The following is a 15082-nucleotide window of genomic DNA, read 5'->3' as shown; positions in this document are numbered from 1 at the left end:
AGTGCGTCACCCGTCGTATGAAGGTAAAGTAACACGTGGTCTCTTCTAGACCATCCAAATATGTTCACTTTGTAATACAGCAGTAAAGTAACACGTGGTCTCTTCTAGACCATCCAAATATGTTCACTTTGTAATACAGCATGGAAACCGCCTCAGCGGCAGGACTAAACCTTGGGCAAAAAGGTCAAAATACTATAATTGTATGTTGGGCAAAAAGGGAAAATTTATGTTGAGAGTGGGATTTGAACCCACGCCCTTTCGGACCAGAACCTTAATCTGGCGCCTTAGACCAACTCGGCCATCTCAACTTATGTAAAAATGTTTGAAAATAATTAATATATTTTAAACGTTTTAGGAAAAATGGACTTTTATCAAAGAGCATGCGGATAATGATCAAAATATCAACATTAATTGAAACATGGTCTAGTTTTATTGGTGTGCATGAAATTTTCTATCAAAACACAAAACATAGATTAACAAACACAAAAAATTTGAAAGAAACTTCCGTGGTTGGTAAAATAAATAATAATGCATGCATATATTAAATTAGATTAAATAAATAATGTGAATGCGATATATTGATATTGAGCATGTATCTATTGATATATCCGCTTAAGTCCATATCAATAAATAAAATATGTACGGTAATATATTTATTGTTTTGAAATCTTATCATAAATAAAAAATTATTTACATTTCTCTTTGTGCTATATAAAAATTAATGAAATCATATTCGAACATAAAAATGATTTTAAATATCAAATCAAATATTTAAAAAAAATTAATATAAATTAAGTTATGAAATCACTTTAAATCGTTGAAATGATTTACCCAACACCCTCTTAATTTGGAAAAAGTTCAATCCTTTTGGGTTGTAGAATATGTTGGAATTTTATGTGTGGACTTACATAATCAATTTGATAATGTCATAAATCAGTGTTAATTTAATTTTTGCATTATGGTCCATAATAGGGCTGAACACATTATTGCTTGATTTGTATGGGCTCACCCTAATTCATTTTACTGGCCCATTAAGTCAAGTGATTCAAATTGTGTATGTGTGATATATATATATATATATATATATATATATATATATATATAAGGGGTAAATGTAGAGTAGCTATCCTATTCTGTTCTATTTTCTCTTTGGGGCTGAGAAGAGAACGTACTGCACGAACGAACTCTTCAGAGCACACACGATATTTTGGGTGTAGAAAGGGAAGAGTCAATTGAACCCAGGGTTTTTCTCCTTCATGAATTGAGCGTATCCTTAAACACCAGAAGAGCACATGAATGGCTTTCCATAGGATCAATCAATGTCACTTTTCTTAATTCACAATTTTTTTATTGTATGCTTTAATGTCTTTCATGAGATCCTGTTTGTGGTTTAATTTTTTTAACAACTGGTATCAAAGCCACCATGGATGACATTTAAACTGCATTTTTTTTTGGATTATTTAGGGTTTTCGTTTTTTTTTTGGAAGCCAATTTTGGGGCTTTTTTGTTTGGTGTTAATTCTCCGTTTTGAAGCCAAATTGATGTTAGAGACTTGTAGAAAACACCTTTTGGAGGAAAACCCATCATTTTTTTTGGGTTTTTGGAATTCAATTGATGAGATTTCAAAAATTAGGGTTTCTTATGGTTCTTCGTTTATGCGTTTTTGTGCAATTTTTTGGTCAAGAATGATGGATTAATGTTTGGGGATGGAAAACCGTTTGTTTGCGTCAGAAATTGCATAATTTTTTGTCAGATTTTTTTTTTTTCCTCGTCAAGATCTATTCAGTGGAGAAGACAATGACGTCATCATGACATCATTAAAAAAAACATTTTTTTTTTGTCTTGGCATTTTTTGGAATGATAATGCATATGTTGAAATTATTATGCATTTATTAAGTTTGGATTTATTGGGACAATTATTATTATTATTATTGTTCTTTTGGGTATATTTTTTGTGTTGTATCAATAATGTTGTCCTAGGCTATTTTGTTGAATACCTCAATTTATTATGACATTGACAAACACTTGCGTGATTGCCTATCGCAATGCCAAGTGTGTCAAGTTGTGCAAATTGAGATATTTTGAATTTATCATGACAATAGTGAACATATATGTGGTTGCCTATCATGATCCTATATGTGTCAAATTGTCTTTGTTGAGATATTTAATCTCCCACTTTTGGTTGTTTTATTATTGTGATTACTAAGGTGTATACGGGTATTGTAATTGTCATATCGATGATTATAATACTTGGTAGGATGCTTAGATTGGTGAAGAAAATTAATTATATATTATGAATCATATTAATTTTCTTTGCTCTTTCGGTAATAAAATTAGTACATCTTGGTTGTGATATTTAATTAGTTGTCCTTACCGCTGTGGAATTTTCAAAATTCCAAGCTATTGGTAAATTGAGTAATTCTGGAAATTAGCAAATAGCATGATTTTGTAGTAACATGCATATTGTTTAATTTTGCTATTTTCCAATTACCAGCAATCCTGATATTACTTTGCAATTGTCTGCCATCAAGCCTCTTGCTGGAAACAATTTTGAGGAATGGTTTGAGTCTTTCAACTTGCATATGACTCTGCACAATCTGGACTTGACTTTGAGAGTTGATTAGCCAAGTAAGCCCACTGATATGAGCTCTGCAAATGAAAGATCCTTCTATAAGAAATGGGAGTACTCCAATAGGAGTTGTTTGATGGTGATGAAATACACCATGGATAAATCTATCAAAGAATGTGTGCCAAAGACGGAAAGGGCCAAAGATTTTTTGGAATATGTTAAGACCAATTATACCAAGATTGATAAGGCAGAAATGACAACTTACTTGAATGCAAACATGATTGAGACTAATATTGTTGACGTTCATGCCAATTCTTGGTGGTTAGACATTGGTGCCACTATTCATGTTACTAATTCGTTGCAGGAGATGACAAAGAAAATAAGGCAGTCAAAGCATGAAGAATTTGTGTATATGGGTGATGGAAGCAAAGTGAAAGTAGATTTTTTTGGCATGATAAAGCTAAGATTGGCCACTAAAAGCTTTTTATTGTTACACGATGTTGCTTACATACCCTCACTTAGTAGGAATTTGATTTCTGTATTTATTTTGGATAGACAAGGTTATTCTTTCCACTTTGGAGGTGGAAAAGTGGATATTTTTAGCAACTTAGTTTTAATTGGCAATGATGTTTTGTTTGGAAATCTTTATAGTCTTAGTTTGCATCATGGTCCTTTGTGTGATTCATCTTTTGTTAATTCTGTTGTTGGTTGCAAGCGTATTAGAATGAATTTGAGTTCTTCTATGTTGTGGCACAAACACTTAGGTCATATTTCTAGGCAAAGATTAGAGAGATTGATTAGAGATGGTGTGCTTTCTAATCTTGATTTCTTAAACTTTGAGACTTGTGTTATTTGCTTAAAAAAGAATATGACAGTTAAGACCAGAAAAGAGAAGATTAATATATGTGGAGGCACTTTAGACTTGATCCACACAGATATATGTGGTCCTTTGACACCAACTGCTTTAGGGGGTTGTAAATATTTCATCACTTTTATTGATGATTTCTCTATATATGGTTATGTTGAACTAATCCATGAGAAATCTGACTCCCTAAATGTGTTTAAGGCCTTTAAAGCTAAGGTGGAGTTGCAGTTGGGAAAGCCCATTAAAGCTATGAAGTCTGATAGAGGTAGTGAGTATTATGAGAGATATGAAGAGACTGGACAGAATCCTGGACCATTCGCTAAGTTTCTGTTGGAATGCGACATTGATGCTAGATATACAATGCCAGGCACTCCTCAATAGAATGGGGTTGCAGAAAGGAGGAATCGTACATTGTTGGATATGGTAAGGTGCATGTTGTCTAATTCATCATTGCCAAAATTTTTGTGGAGTGAAGCCTTAAGGACTGCGGCATATATTTTGAATCAAGTGCCCAGTAAGTCTGTGCCTAAGACACCTTATGAGCTATGGTCAAGGAAGAAATCGAGTTTTCATCATTTCCATGTTTGGGAATATAAGGTTGAAGTTAGGCCATATAACCCATAGTTAAAGAAACTTGATCCTAAAATGATCAGTGGTTTCTTTGTTGGTTATTGCATTGGATAAAGGGGTTCCAGATTTTATTGTCCATCTCATACCACCAGGATCATTAAGTCAGACAGGGTTGTATACTTTGAGGATGAAGTTAATGTTTATCCAAATTTCATGCCTCGTGAGATACCTTTTGGAGAAGAGCATGTTGTGATTCCTTTTCCTACATCTCATGTTCCAAACGTGGATGTTCCTATTGTCCAACAGCAAACCACTATTCAAGGAAAGCATGGTGATCAAGTGGAACCTAGCATTTCTGTTGATGATATTGTTGTTGATGGGATTTCTTTGAGAAAATCACAAAGGATTCGTAGTCCGACTATTTTAGATGACTACATGATTTATTTGTAGGAGCATGAGTATGATGGTTATGATGCTTCTGATCCAGTCACTTATTAATAAGCAATTCATTGTCCTCAATTAACTTCTTGGAAAGAAGTCATGGATGATGAAATGAATTCTATGTATATGAATGGTGTATGGGATTTGGTCGAATTGCCACATGGTTGTAAACCAGTTGGGTGCAAGTGGGTCTTTAAGACCAAACGTGATTCTAGCGGGCGAATAGAGAGATATAAAGCTAGACTTGTGGTTAAAGGTTATGGTAAAATAGAATGGATTGTTTTTAAAGAAACCTTCTCACCTGTGTCTACCAAGGACTCTTTTAGAGTTATTATGGTCATAGTAGCTCATTTTGATTTGGAGCTACATCAGATGGATGTCAAGATAGCTTTCTTGAATGGTGGTCTGAATGAGGACGTGTATATGGAACAACCTACTGCTTTCACAGAAGTTGGAAAGGAAGACTTAGTTTGCAAGCTCAATAAGTCAATTTATGGTCTTAAACAGGTTTCGAGGCGGTGATATCTGAAGTTTGATAGGATTATCACCCCAAATGGTTTTAAAGAGAATACAATTGACAGATGCATATATTTGAGGGTCAGTGGGAGTAGTTATATATTTCTTGTTTTATATGTTGATGATATACTACTCGCATCAAATGATTTTGACTTGTTGATTGAGACAAAACACATGTTGTCAACCCATTTTGACATGAAGGATCTTGGTGAGACCTCTTATGTTTTGGGCATAAAGATTCTTTGTGATAGGGCTAATGGGGTGCTTAAATTGTCTCAAAAAACCTATATTGAGAAGATATTGAAGATGTTCAATATGCACAACTATAGTTCTACTAGAGTGTCAATTGTGAAGGGTGATAAGTTTTCAAAGGCTCAGCTTCCTCAAAATGATGATGAGAGAGAGGAAATGAGAACCATTCCTTACTCATCTGTGGTTGGCAGCCTTATGTATGCTCAAGTATGTACACGCCCTAATATTGCTTTTGTTGTGGGCATGTTGGGAAGGTACTTAAGCAATTCTGGGAGTCAACATTGGAAAGCTGCTAAGAAGGTCCTTAGGTATTTGCAATGAACTAAGGACTTAATGTTGACATATCGGCGCACCAACATACTTGATGTAGTTAGGTTTTGTGATGCTAATTTTGCTGATTGCATAGATGATAAGAAATTCACTACGGGCTATATTTTTATGATGGCAGGAGGAGTTGTATCTTGGAAAAGTGTCAAGCAGACACTTACAACATCCTCAACTATGGAGGCAGAGTATGTGGCATGTTATGAGGCTTGTTGTCATGCTATGTGGATGCGGAATTTTATTTTAGCTTTGGGAGTTGTTGACTCCATTTCTAGATCGCTGAAATTATTTTGTGATAATTTTGCAACTGTTGCTTTCTCTAAGAACACTAGGAGTATTTCTCGCTCCAAACATATTGATGTAAAGTTCTATTTTGTTAAGGAGAAAGTGGCAGCGTCTCTTATTGATATTGAGCACATGTCCACAAAAGGTATGTTGGCGGATCCACTAACAAAAGGCTTACCCATAGTTGTGTTTTAGGAACACGTATCTCAAATGGGGTTGTTGGAAGCCTAGGTTGTATTTAGTGGGAGCCACTTTTGGTATTGTAATATTATGCTATTGTTGGAAGGATTGCTATTATTGTATATTTCCCTGTGAATCAAGCAGTGAAGCATATATGATTGCTTTTGATTATTTGTTTTTTATGAGATTCTATGGGACATTGATTTATGATTATGTGTATGTTGTAATGTTTGATTATGTAGTCCAAGTGGGAGAATTGTTGGAATTTTATGTATAGACTTACATAATCAATTTGATAATGCCATAAATCGGTGTTAATTTAATTTTTACATTGTGGTCCATAATGGGGTTAAACACATTATTGTTTGATTTCTATGAGCTCACCCTAATTCACTTGACTAGCCCATTAAGTCAAGTGATCCAAACTGTGTATGTGTGATATATGATATATATATATATATATATATATATAAGGGAAAAAGGTAGAGTGGTTTATCCTATTCTATTATGTTTTCTCTTCAGGGTTGAGAAGAAAACGTACTACACGAACGAACTCTTCAGAGCACACACGGTATTTTGGGTGTGGAAATGGAAGAGTCAATTGAACCCGAGGTTTTTCTCCTTCACGAATTGAGCGCATCCTTGAACACCAGAAGAGCACAGAAATGGCTTTCCATGGGATCAATCAACTTTTCTTAATTTACAATTTTTTTTTTATTGTATGTTTTAATGTCTTTCATGAGATCCTGTTTATAGTTTAATTTCTTTCAACAGAATATCCAAATTTGAATGCAGGCATGTGAAATATGCAAAGCCCAAATGAATCGATTAGTAAATCATTTGGAGCCCTTTTCTATTTTTGATAACAAACATACGTGTTTTTTTAAATAAAATAAAATAAAAATTTGTTTTTAAAAAATTGTTTCCAAACAAGCCCTAGAATTTGATTTTCCTATTCATAAAAATTTTTATTCTCATTTATAATTAAAAAAAAATCTAAATATAATAATAAAATATGAATGAAATTTGTTTATTATTTCCATTATTTATTCCAATAATTATATAAAGTAAATATCATTGGATGTGTCGGTGAAAAGAAGCAATCATCAATAAATCTATTTGATGAAGCAAGCAAATTCACTTTGAAGAGGCAGGAAAGAGTCAAAGGGAGCGGTAGTGGCACAAAAGTTGAAGAGAGACAGCACAGATCTCAAAATGAATGAAGGAAATGCATGCATGCAGTCTTTGATGTATAAATGCATGCATTGCAGATATGCAATATTAAGCAAAAAGAGAGACTGAGAGATAGATAGATAGATACATATGGTTGGAATACCTTGTATTTCGTCTTACAAACAAACAATGGAGCTGACTTCTATTGTCTCATACAATGCTCCTACCTTTTCATTTAAAGTATATATATGTGGTAAGGGGACAAAGCCAGGACCTTCCATGAATCTATCCTTAAACGCGCCTTCTACATAAAGCTTCCGAACCCTACACTAGTCGGTGGCCATGCATGAATGATGAATCTATGTGGTTGTGTTTGTGGTGACGGTTTCATTAGTTTTGTAGTGAGTGATGCCCAACATCACGAATTTATGAGATCTCGTAACGAAAGTGGATGCTGGTGATTTAAAATATTGTTAGATTGCCCTCTCCGATGGGCGCATATGTGGGTCCCACGCCTTTGTCCTTGATGCGGAGCTATTATATATATGGGCCAGTGGCCACTTTCTAAATCAATGTTTAGAATGATTTTTTTTTTTGTCATATAATTTATTTTTTAAACAAATAAAAATTATTTATGGTGCCTTCCACTCCATGACAATCCGGAAAGTACAATTATATGGTGGCCTTTTTTAAGCAAAGAATAAGAATTCCTTTCACGTGCACACAAAAGGCATATAATATAAAGGGCAGCCCAGCATGGGAAAGTTGAATTTTTATCTTTTATATTTTCAAATAAAAATACAAAATATTATTTTTTTGTATTATTTATTTATTATTATTATAGAGGAAGAGCATGATGATGTAATAAAAAATAACAATTTAAAATCAATGAATTTTTTAAGTAAATTTTTATTTCTGATAATAAACATCCATCGTTTAAAAAGAAATACCGATTTGAGTTTGGGTTTGAGGGACGGTGTTTGAGATGCATGAATTGTGCCACGTCGGATTTAAGCACGTGCGGACCATGCCTGCTCATGCAATGTCAGTGCCACGTCAAGTCAAAGTTTGCTGCCTTGCCACGTGATCGGATTGCGCAGTTCCAATGAGAGGGAGGTGATTCAAATCATCAGACTGATGACCTTTCTCCATTCCCTCGTAAATCCCAATTCCCACATGAGTAATAATTCTAAATAATTTCAGATAAAATTTATCGCATCAACTCCTATTTTCTCAACTTTCCTTTTATGGAATAATTTTACATATTCCTTATTTCACCCGAAAAATCGCACGTTTATAATCTTTAAAATTTTCATATCAAATATTTTTATTTAAAATTTATTTAAACATATGTTAAAAAAAATTACAATTGGTAACAATTATAACGGGGAGTAACATGTATTATTATTAAAAAAAAATAATCCCACGATCCAATAATATTTTCAATATGAAATCAATATCTACCTAAAAACATCACTTAAATGATGTTATTTAAATATTTTGTTTATCTATTTATATCTTAATTTAATTTATTTTTATTTTCGATCTAAATATAGTCATTTATATTCAATTTTTTGTTCTATAGGCATGCCGGTTTTCTATAAGAGTAGTATATTTTTTTAAAAATATTTTTCAAATGACGAGCTCTTTTAAAAATACGAGTTTATATAAAAATAAAAATAAAAAAGTAAAAAATTATATTTTAACGATATTTTCTTAAAATGACATTTAAAAAAATCCTGCTTTGGTAGATTACCATTTTTCTTCTTTTTAATATTATGAGTGGAAATCATATATTAAAAATAGATGATGGAGGAAAAATTTAAAGGAATGAAATTTAAATTAAATTATAATATAATATATTTTATTTTAATTTTTTATATTTATTTAAAATGAAGAAAATTTTTCAAATAATTTTATTTAATTTTTAAATTTTTTTAAAAAATGTTCTTTAATACCTCTTTTCTTTTTAAATATATTTTGTAGGAATAAAATATAGTAAAATAAAAAATTGAAAAAAGTTCGGATGCAAAATGAGTTCATTGGGATAAACAATGTATGACGTGTCACCCGCAGAGTTCACTCAGAGGGAGCATCATTTTCAACCGTCAGTTGGTGAGAGATGAAAGAAGCTCAGAAATCGAAAAGCTACAAAACCACGTGAAAATGGCAATTATTTACTGCAACCACCTTAACCCTGTCTCCAGTTACGTCCACTTCACCACATCTCCAAAGGCCAGGCTCTCTCATCATAAAACACCGAACAGCCAAAGAGCCTGAGGCCTGATCGATAGATATTTGTGTTGCCAACTCTCTCGTAATAAAGGCTTTTGGCCGATTGATGGATACTTGTGTTGTGTGGCGTTTCTTAGCATAACTTTGATAATGGGCGTACCTAGCTATGCACTAGCTCCACATCATGTTCAGTCGCCAACTCATCCCCCACTAAACTTTTCGTCAGCTCTTCAGCTTGTATTGTATGTACGAGAGGGATACAAATGTCAGAATAGTATGGTTAATTAAAATATATCCTTAAATTTAAGGAAAATTCTACAGTGCCGTTGAAAAAGTTGTATTTAAATAGAAAAAAATAAATTTAAATTTAAAAAACTAAAATTCATGTATAAAATAATAAAATTATTTTTAAAATATAAACTAATATTTTTTTAATAATGGATTTTTTTTTTTGATAATATACAATTATCATAACGTGGGCTTTTATCATACCTGAATCATTGATTAATAATTTAATATATAAAAAATAAGAACAAGACACAAGTAAATATCAATAAAAGAAAAATATATATTTTTTAAAACTTTGAGAAAAAAATTCTTAATAATTATAAAAATAATTAAGATATTAAATAAAATTATAATTTTATGATAATTAAATATATTTAGTTTTAAACTAGTTGAGGCGAGTGAAATTTAAAGCCTGTTTAATCATATTTTTAAAAATATATTTTTTATTTTTTTATTTAAAAATAAATTATAAACCAAGTTTAGAAAAATATGATCAAGGATTCATGTTTTCATTTTATCTAAACGATTTCTATTTGTTATTTGAAATATTTTATATTTCACTTTATTTTTAACAATATTTTTAGAAAATAATGATCAAATAATATTATAAATTTTTAAGAATAATTTTCTGGTTTTAAAAAAGTAAAAACTATTTTTAAAACACGCTCTTAAATTTATTGGATAAATTTAAATCAATGATTACACACATCCAAAATAATGAGAGTATTGGTAAGGTAAAGATAAATAAATAAAATCCTATTTTGAGATTAATATTGGTAAGATTTAAAAAAACCATATAAACCATATAATATTTTGTGATTGGATAAGATTTTTGGAACTAAGACCCACGTATCAATTAATGGTGAGATGAAGTGTGTGCCAAAACACTTCAACTTCTTTCTCCACTGATAATGTGGCTGGGGGCTTTAGTTGCATTTGTGGCCCATGAAAGTGATATATGTTTTTTCTCCTTTTTTTTCTCACCGCCCAAGCACGCATGTACTACTCACGGATGTCTGACAAGAGAGAGAGAGAGAGAGAGAGTCAATACAGACCAGTGATAGTAGCGTGGGATAGGTTTGTAGCGGAGGCGATCTTAGGCCGTACAGAGCTATGTGGTAGGGTTGTAGTGTTGTAGGGGGAGGAGGTACAGTAGTATCAAAGTCGTGATTTTTTTGTTGTAGAAATACTGGTGGATCTGCATGCTGCCAAGGATTTGCTTGTACTGCATGTTTCTCTTTGCCTAACCAAACTGAAGAGACTGATTGGCTGCCAAGGATTTCGTTCGCTTGGAACTTGGTCATTAGTCATCCAGACTAGGATTCAAGTGGTTTCACTTAGGGCTAGGGCTTGTTTGGCTGCATGAGAGGCTGCCTTTGTTTTTTTTTTCTTTTTTTTTGTTGGTTGGAAGTTAAAATTAATGCTGTAAGCTTGACATGATAGAGATTTCAAACTTTATTATCAAGTTTTTTCTAATTTGCAAAATATATATATATTTTTTAAAGAAATATTTATAAAGGAATAAATTAGTTTTACATTTAAAAGAAAAATTATCTTAATTTATTAATATTTAAATATTAAATATGAATGGAAAGAATATGAAAATATTTTTATTCAAAAAATATATAGTTCATGTTAATTAAAATTAAAAGTTAGTTTTTTGTGAATATATATGATTGTTTTATGCTTTTTTTAATCAATTACTTTGAAAACTTTTCTAATGGAGAGAGAGAGAGCCATGCATGCAGAAGAAGTCGACTACAAATGAAAACAGCAGCTTACGTATTTGATTACTGTGTCTAACCAATAGAAGGAGCCTCCTCACAGCACACTCAAAACTGGAGCCTCCAATTCCAAACCCTTAATTAAAAACCATTAAAAAAAAAAACACACCACTGTAGATTAGATATACAGCTTCCACACCAAAACCCTAGTCCGAATATTCATACCCTAAACCCTATTCTAATGCACTACCATTTCTTCTAACAGCCACAGCATGCAGAGGACTCTTCATCTCACATGAGAGTTTCAACAACTCGGTCAGGTCCACTGGGTGAGCCACGTCTTGGATCCACCTAAAATGGTGCACCAGCTTGGCCACCCACAGGCTCACGGTGACCAGACCCAGGTTCTTCCCTGGGCACACCCTACGACCAGCTCCGAACGGAGCCAGCCTCAGGTCGCTACCTCTCACGTCCACGTCAGCCCCGCCCGCGCTCTCAAGGAACCTCTCCGGGCTGAATTCCGACGGGTTGGGCCAGATTTTGGGGTCGTGGGTGATGGCCCACATGTTGACCATGGCGGTTGTGTTAGCGGGGACGAGCATGCCGTTGCTGAGCTGGACATCTGATGTGGACAGCCTGGCCCAGGAGAGGAGTGGGCCCGGTGGGTGGACCCTAAGAGCCTCCTTCACTACGGCCTGCAAGTAGGGCAGTTTGGCCACGTCAGCGTCTGTCACGCTCTCGTTCATCACCATCATGTCCAGTTCGGTCTGAAGCTTGGTTTGTACCTCAGGGTGCAACACCAGTTCGGCCATGACCCACTCGGTTAACAGTGCGGTCGTATCAGTGCCTCGGAATATCATTTCCTGAAACCGTAAGCTCAGTGAGTCAACTCAGTCTCAATTGTAATGACGAAGAAACGATAGAAAGATAAAACACCTGGGACGTACCCATAACACAGCAACCATGTCGTCTTCATGAAGCTTCTCTTCGCCGTCCAAAGAGAGGAGAACGTCGACGAAATCAGAATTATCAGACAGCCTGCTGGACTCACCGAGTCGGTGTTCCTGGATGATGCCTCGGACGAGTTTTCTGACTCGGGGAACGAGTTTGGAGCAACGTTCATTGATACGAAACGGGTCGTAGAAGTAGCTCAGCCATGGAAGATAATCCGACCAGTTGAAAGCACCAAGAAGCTCGAACCCTTCTTTGACCATGGCTCTCAGCTCATTGAGTTCGTTGCTATCATGCGTCGGATCGTACCTCTTACCAAACACGCTACCCATGATGTTGTTGAGAGCCGCCGCCTGAAGATGCTTCCTTAAACACACTGCCCCATGCAGGGCCTGCTCATCGGCTATGCTGCACAGCATGGCGGCGCAGTCTAGCTGTCGGCCAGCTTCATGGGCTGCGATGCGCTTGGGCGCAAAGAGGTGGGACGACGCAATTCTTCTAAGGAGCCGCCAGTGGGCACCATTTGGAGCAAACCCAATGGCGCGGCTAAACATGAGGCTCTTCGCCGACTGTTTGATCGGACGATCGGCAAAGTGAGGGGAGGCCAGGATTTCACGGGCGGTGTGAGGGTCAGAAGCTACCACAACCGGAGTGGAACCAAGGCTGAAAGCCATGAGCTGTGTAGCACCTCTACTGACAGCCATAGAAGCCAGCGAGCGGTGAGCCAACCCGCGAGTGAGAGTGAGCAAGCTTCCAAAGATAGGAAGACCTCGAGCCCCAGGAATAGAAACACGCCCTCTTTCATTCCTCCTATTCTTCCAGGCGATCCCACCAACAGCAAAACCCCAGGCAACAAGCGAAGTACAGGCAAAAGCAATTAACAAAGACCCCAAAACATACCCATCAAGTAAGTTTCCGGATCCAAGAAAAGCAGGGAGTGTGAACACCCACCAGTTGGTATCCTTGGAAACCAAACCCAACTCCATTACAGCATAGAAATAGAAAAGAAAGAAGATCGACACAGCGTAGCCAAAGGAGAAGATGATGGACGGTGAGGAGAAAATGTGAGATGGAGGAGTATAAATAGGGGAGCAAGGGGGTTCAATGCTTGGATTCCCGTGGAGTCTGTAAACGAGAGAGATAGATGGAGAGTGGGCTTTGCATGAGAGCATTGAGGGGTTAAAACCTTGAACGGCGCATGTCCATATGTAGAGTTACAGAGAACATTGAATGAGACCCATAGATTCTGACTAGTGAGGGTGAAAACGGCGAGCGAATTTTGGGAATTGATAGTGAGAGGGAGAGGGAGAGAGAGAGAGGAGAGAGAGAGAGCTGCTGAGCGATCTGGACGGCCAGGGGCAATACTTGCTGTTCAAGGAACGCATTGAGAGCTGTGACGGGTTGGGTGTATTAATAAGAGAGATGACTGAACAGCTGAGCCAGAGAGAGACTGAGATAGGGTTGGGTGTATTAATGTCAAAGCTGAGAATAACTTTTTGCTACATAATCTTATATAAACTTTCACAATAATATATTCAAAGATTTTTTTTTAAATCTATTATTTCGCTTTTCAATTTACCCGGTTTCCCGCTAATCTTACCATTTCGCTAAAACCTTATTCGACACAGTTTTTAAATCTAAATTAATTAATTCCTATTAAAAATAATTTTATTGAGATTCTAATTCTAAAAATTGTCTTATTACTTGCGTTTTAAGGTAGGGCCGTAAGGCTCAGTGAAAAATAAAACTTCAAAATTAATTCTCATATTAGTTTTGTTCTTACCATTTTCCCATTATCATGGTACATGAAAAGCAAAAAAAATTATTTATGAATGTTCATAAAGTGTTTATATTTTTTTATAAAAAAAAATATATATTAATAATTTTACAAATATTATAGATCAAAAACAAGAAAAACATCTATGAAATATGAGCTTTTTTATCTTTGTGGAATTAGACGTAATTGAATAATTATGTTTAAACTTCGTATAATCTTGCATGTGTTAACAATTTAATTTTTCGCTGAACATGCCTACAAAATCCTTTGTTAAAAATATTTAAATTTGAAGATTTTAGAAAGAGTAAAGAAAATGGAAAAATTAATTGTAAAAAGAATTTTTAATTGAAAGTAAAAATGAAAATTTATCATCTTTATTTTTATTAATTGAATATTTATAATTTTGAATTTCCAACATTTTGAATACAATTTTTTTGTTTTTATTTTAAAATAAATTTTGGATAAAACATAAAAACTTACATTAAAAAATAAACAAAATTTAAAACTACTTAGAAAAATTGATGTGTACAATTTTTTACGACTTCAAAATTTAATTTTAAAAAAAAATCTACAAACATAAAATAAACATATTTTTTTGTAGAGTTTTTACCATTTATATAAAAATTATTAGTATTTTCATGGTTTTAAAAACTATATAAAAAAAATGAGTTACACATCAAATTTAAAAATATTTTAAAATAATTTCTAGAAACATAAAGTAAATCTAATTTTTTTGAGTGTTTTCACTTTATAACAATTATTAATATTTTTTATTTAAAAACAATAAATAAGAAAAATATTCAAATGATACTTAATTTTTTATTTTTTCGTAAATGAAAATAAAATAGTATAAGATAGGTGATTAAGTAAAATGGGATAAACTTTTTATAAATATCTTTATTTTTTATTTTTTTTTAAGTTTATTATATACA

The 15082-nt window shown here is 34.0% G+C and overlaps 1 protein-coding gene and 1 non-coding gene across 2 annotated transcripts; both read right to left on the bottom strand.

The window, feature by feature from the left end:
* Window positions 1-227: 227 nt before the first annotated feature.
* On the bottom strand, window positions 228-308 carry TRNAL-AAG. The gene has a single exon. It is a non-coding gene; the product is annotated as a tRNA-Leu (tRNA).
* An 11149-nt stretch (window positions 309-11457) lies between these two features.
* LOC117917523 (cytochrome P450 78A7-like) lies at window positions 11458-13758 on the bottom strand. The gene is made up of 2 exons (XM_034833823.1): window positions 12370-13758; window positions 11458-12285 (listed from the first exon to the last, which is right to left on the bottom strand). The coding sequence occupies exons 1-2, from the start codon at window positions 13543-13545 to the stop codon at window positions 11656-11658; spliced, it is 1806 nt and encodes a 601-aa protein (XP_034689714.1). The 5' UTR covers window positions 13546-13758; the 3' UTR covers window positions 11458-11655.
* Between the last annotated feature and the right edge of the window lie 1324 nt (window positions 13759-15082).

The sequence above is a fragment of the Vitis riparia genome, chromosome 7 (genome assembly GCF_004353265.1).
Source record: "Vitis riparia cultivar Riparia Gloire de Montpellier isolate 1030 chromosome 7, EGFV_Vit.rip_1.0, whole genome shotgun sequence".
Taxonomy (NCBI): Eukaryota; Viridiplantae; Streptophyta; class Magnoliopsida; order Vitales; family Vitaceae; genus Vitis; species Vitis riparia.
The sequence above is the reverse complement of the archived record's forward strand: the minus strand, read 5'-3'. Positions and strand labels throughout refer to the sequence as shown.

What these genes read in the sequence shown, in the direction of transcription:
- LOC117917523 (XM_034833823.1), bottom strand. Translation starts at nt 13,545, where the DNA reads ATGCTCTCATGCAAAGCCCACTCTCCATCTATCTCTCTCGTTTACAGA. An exon ending in ACATGGTTGCTGTGTTATGG is followed by an intron (nt 12,286 to 12,369) that starts GTACGTCCCAGG and finishes TTACGGTTTCAG; the next exon opens with GAAATGATATTCCGAGGCAC.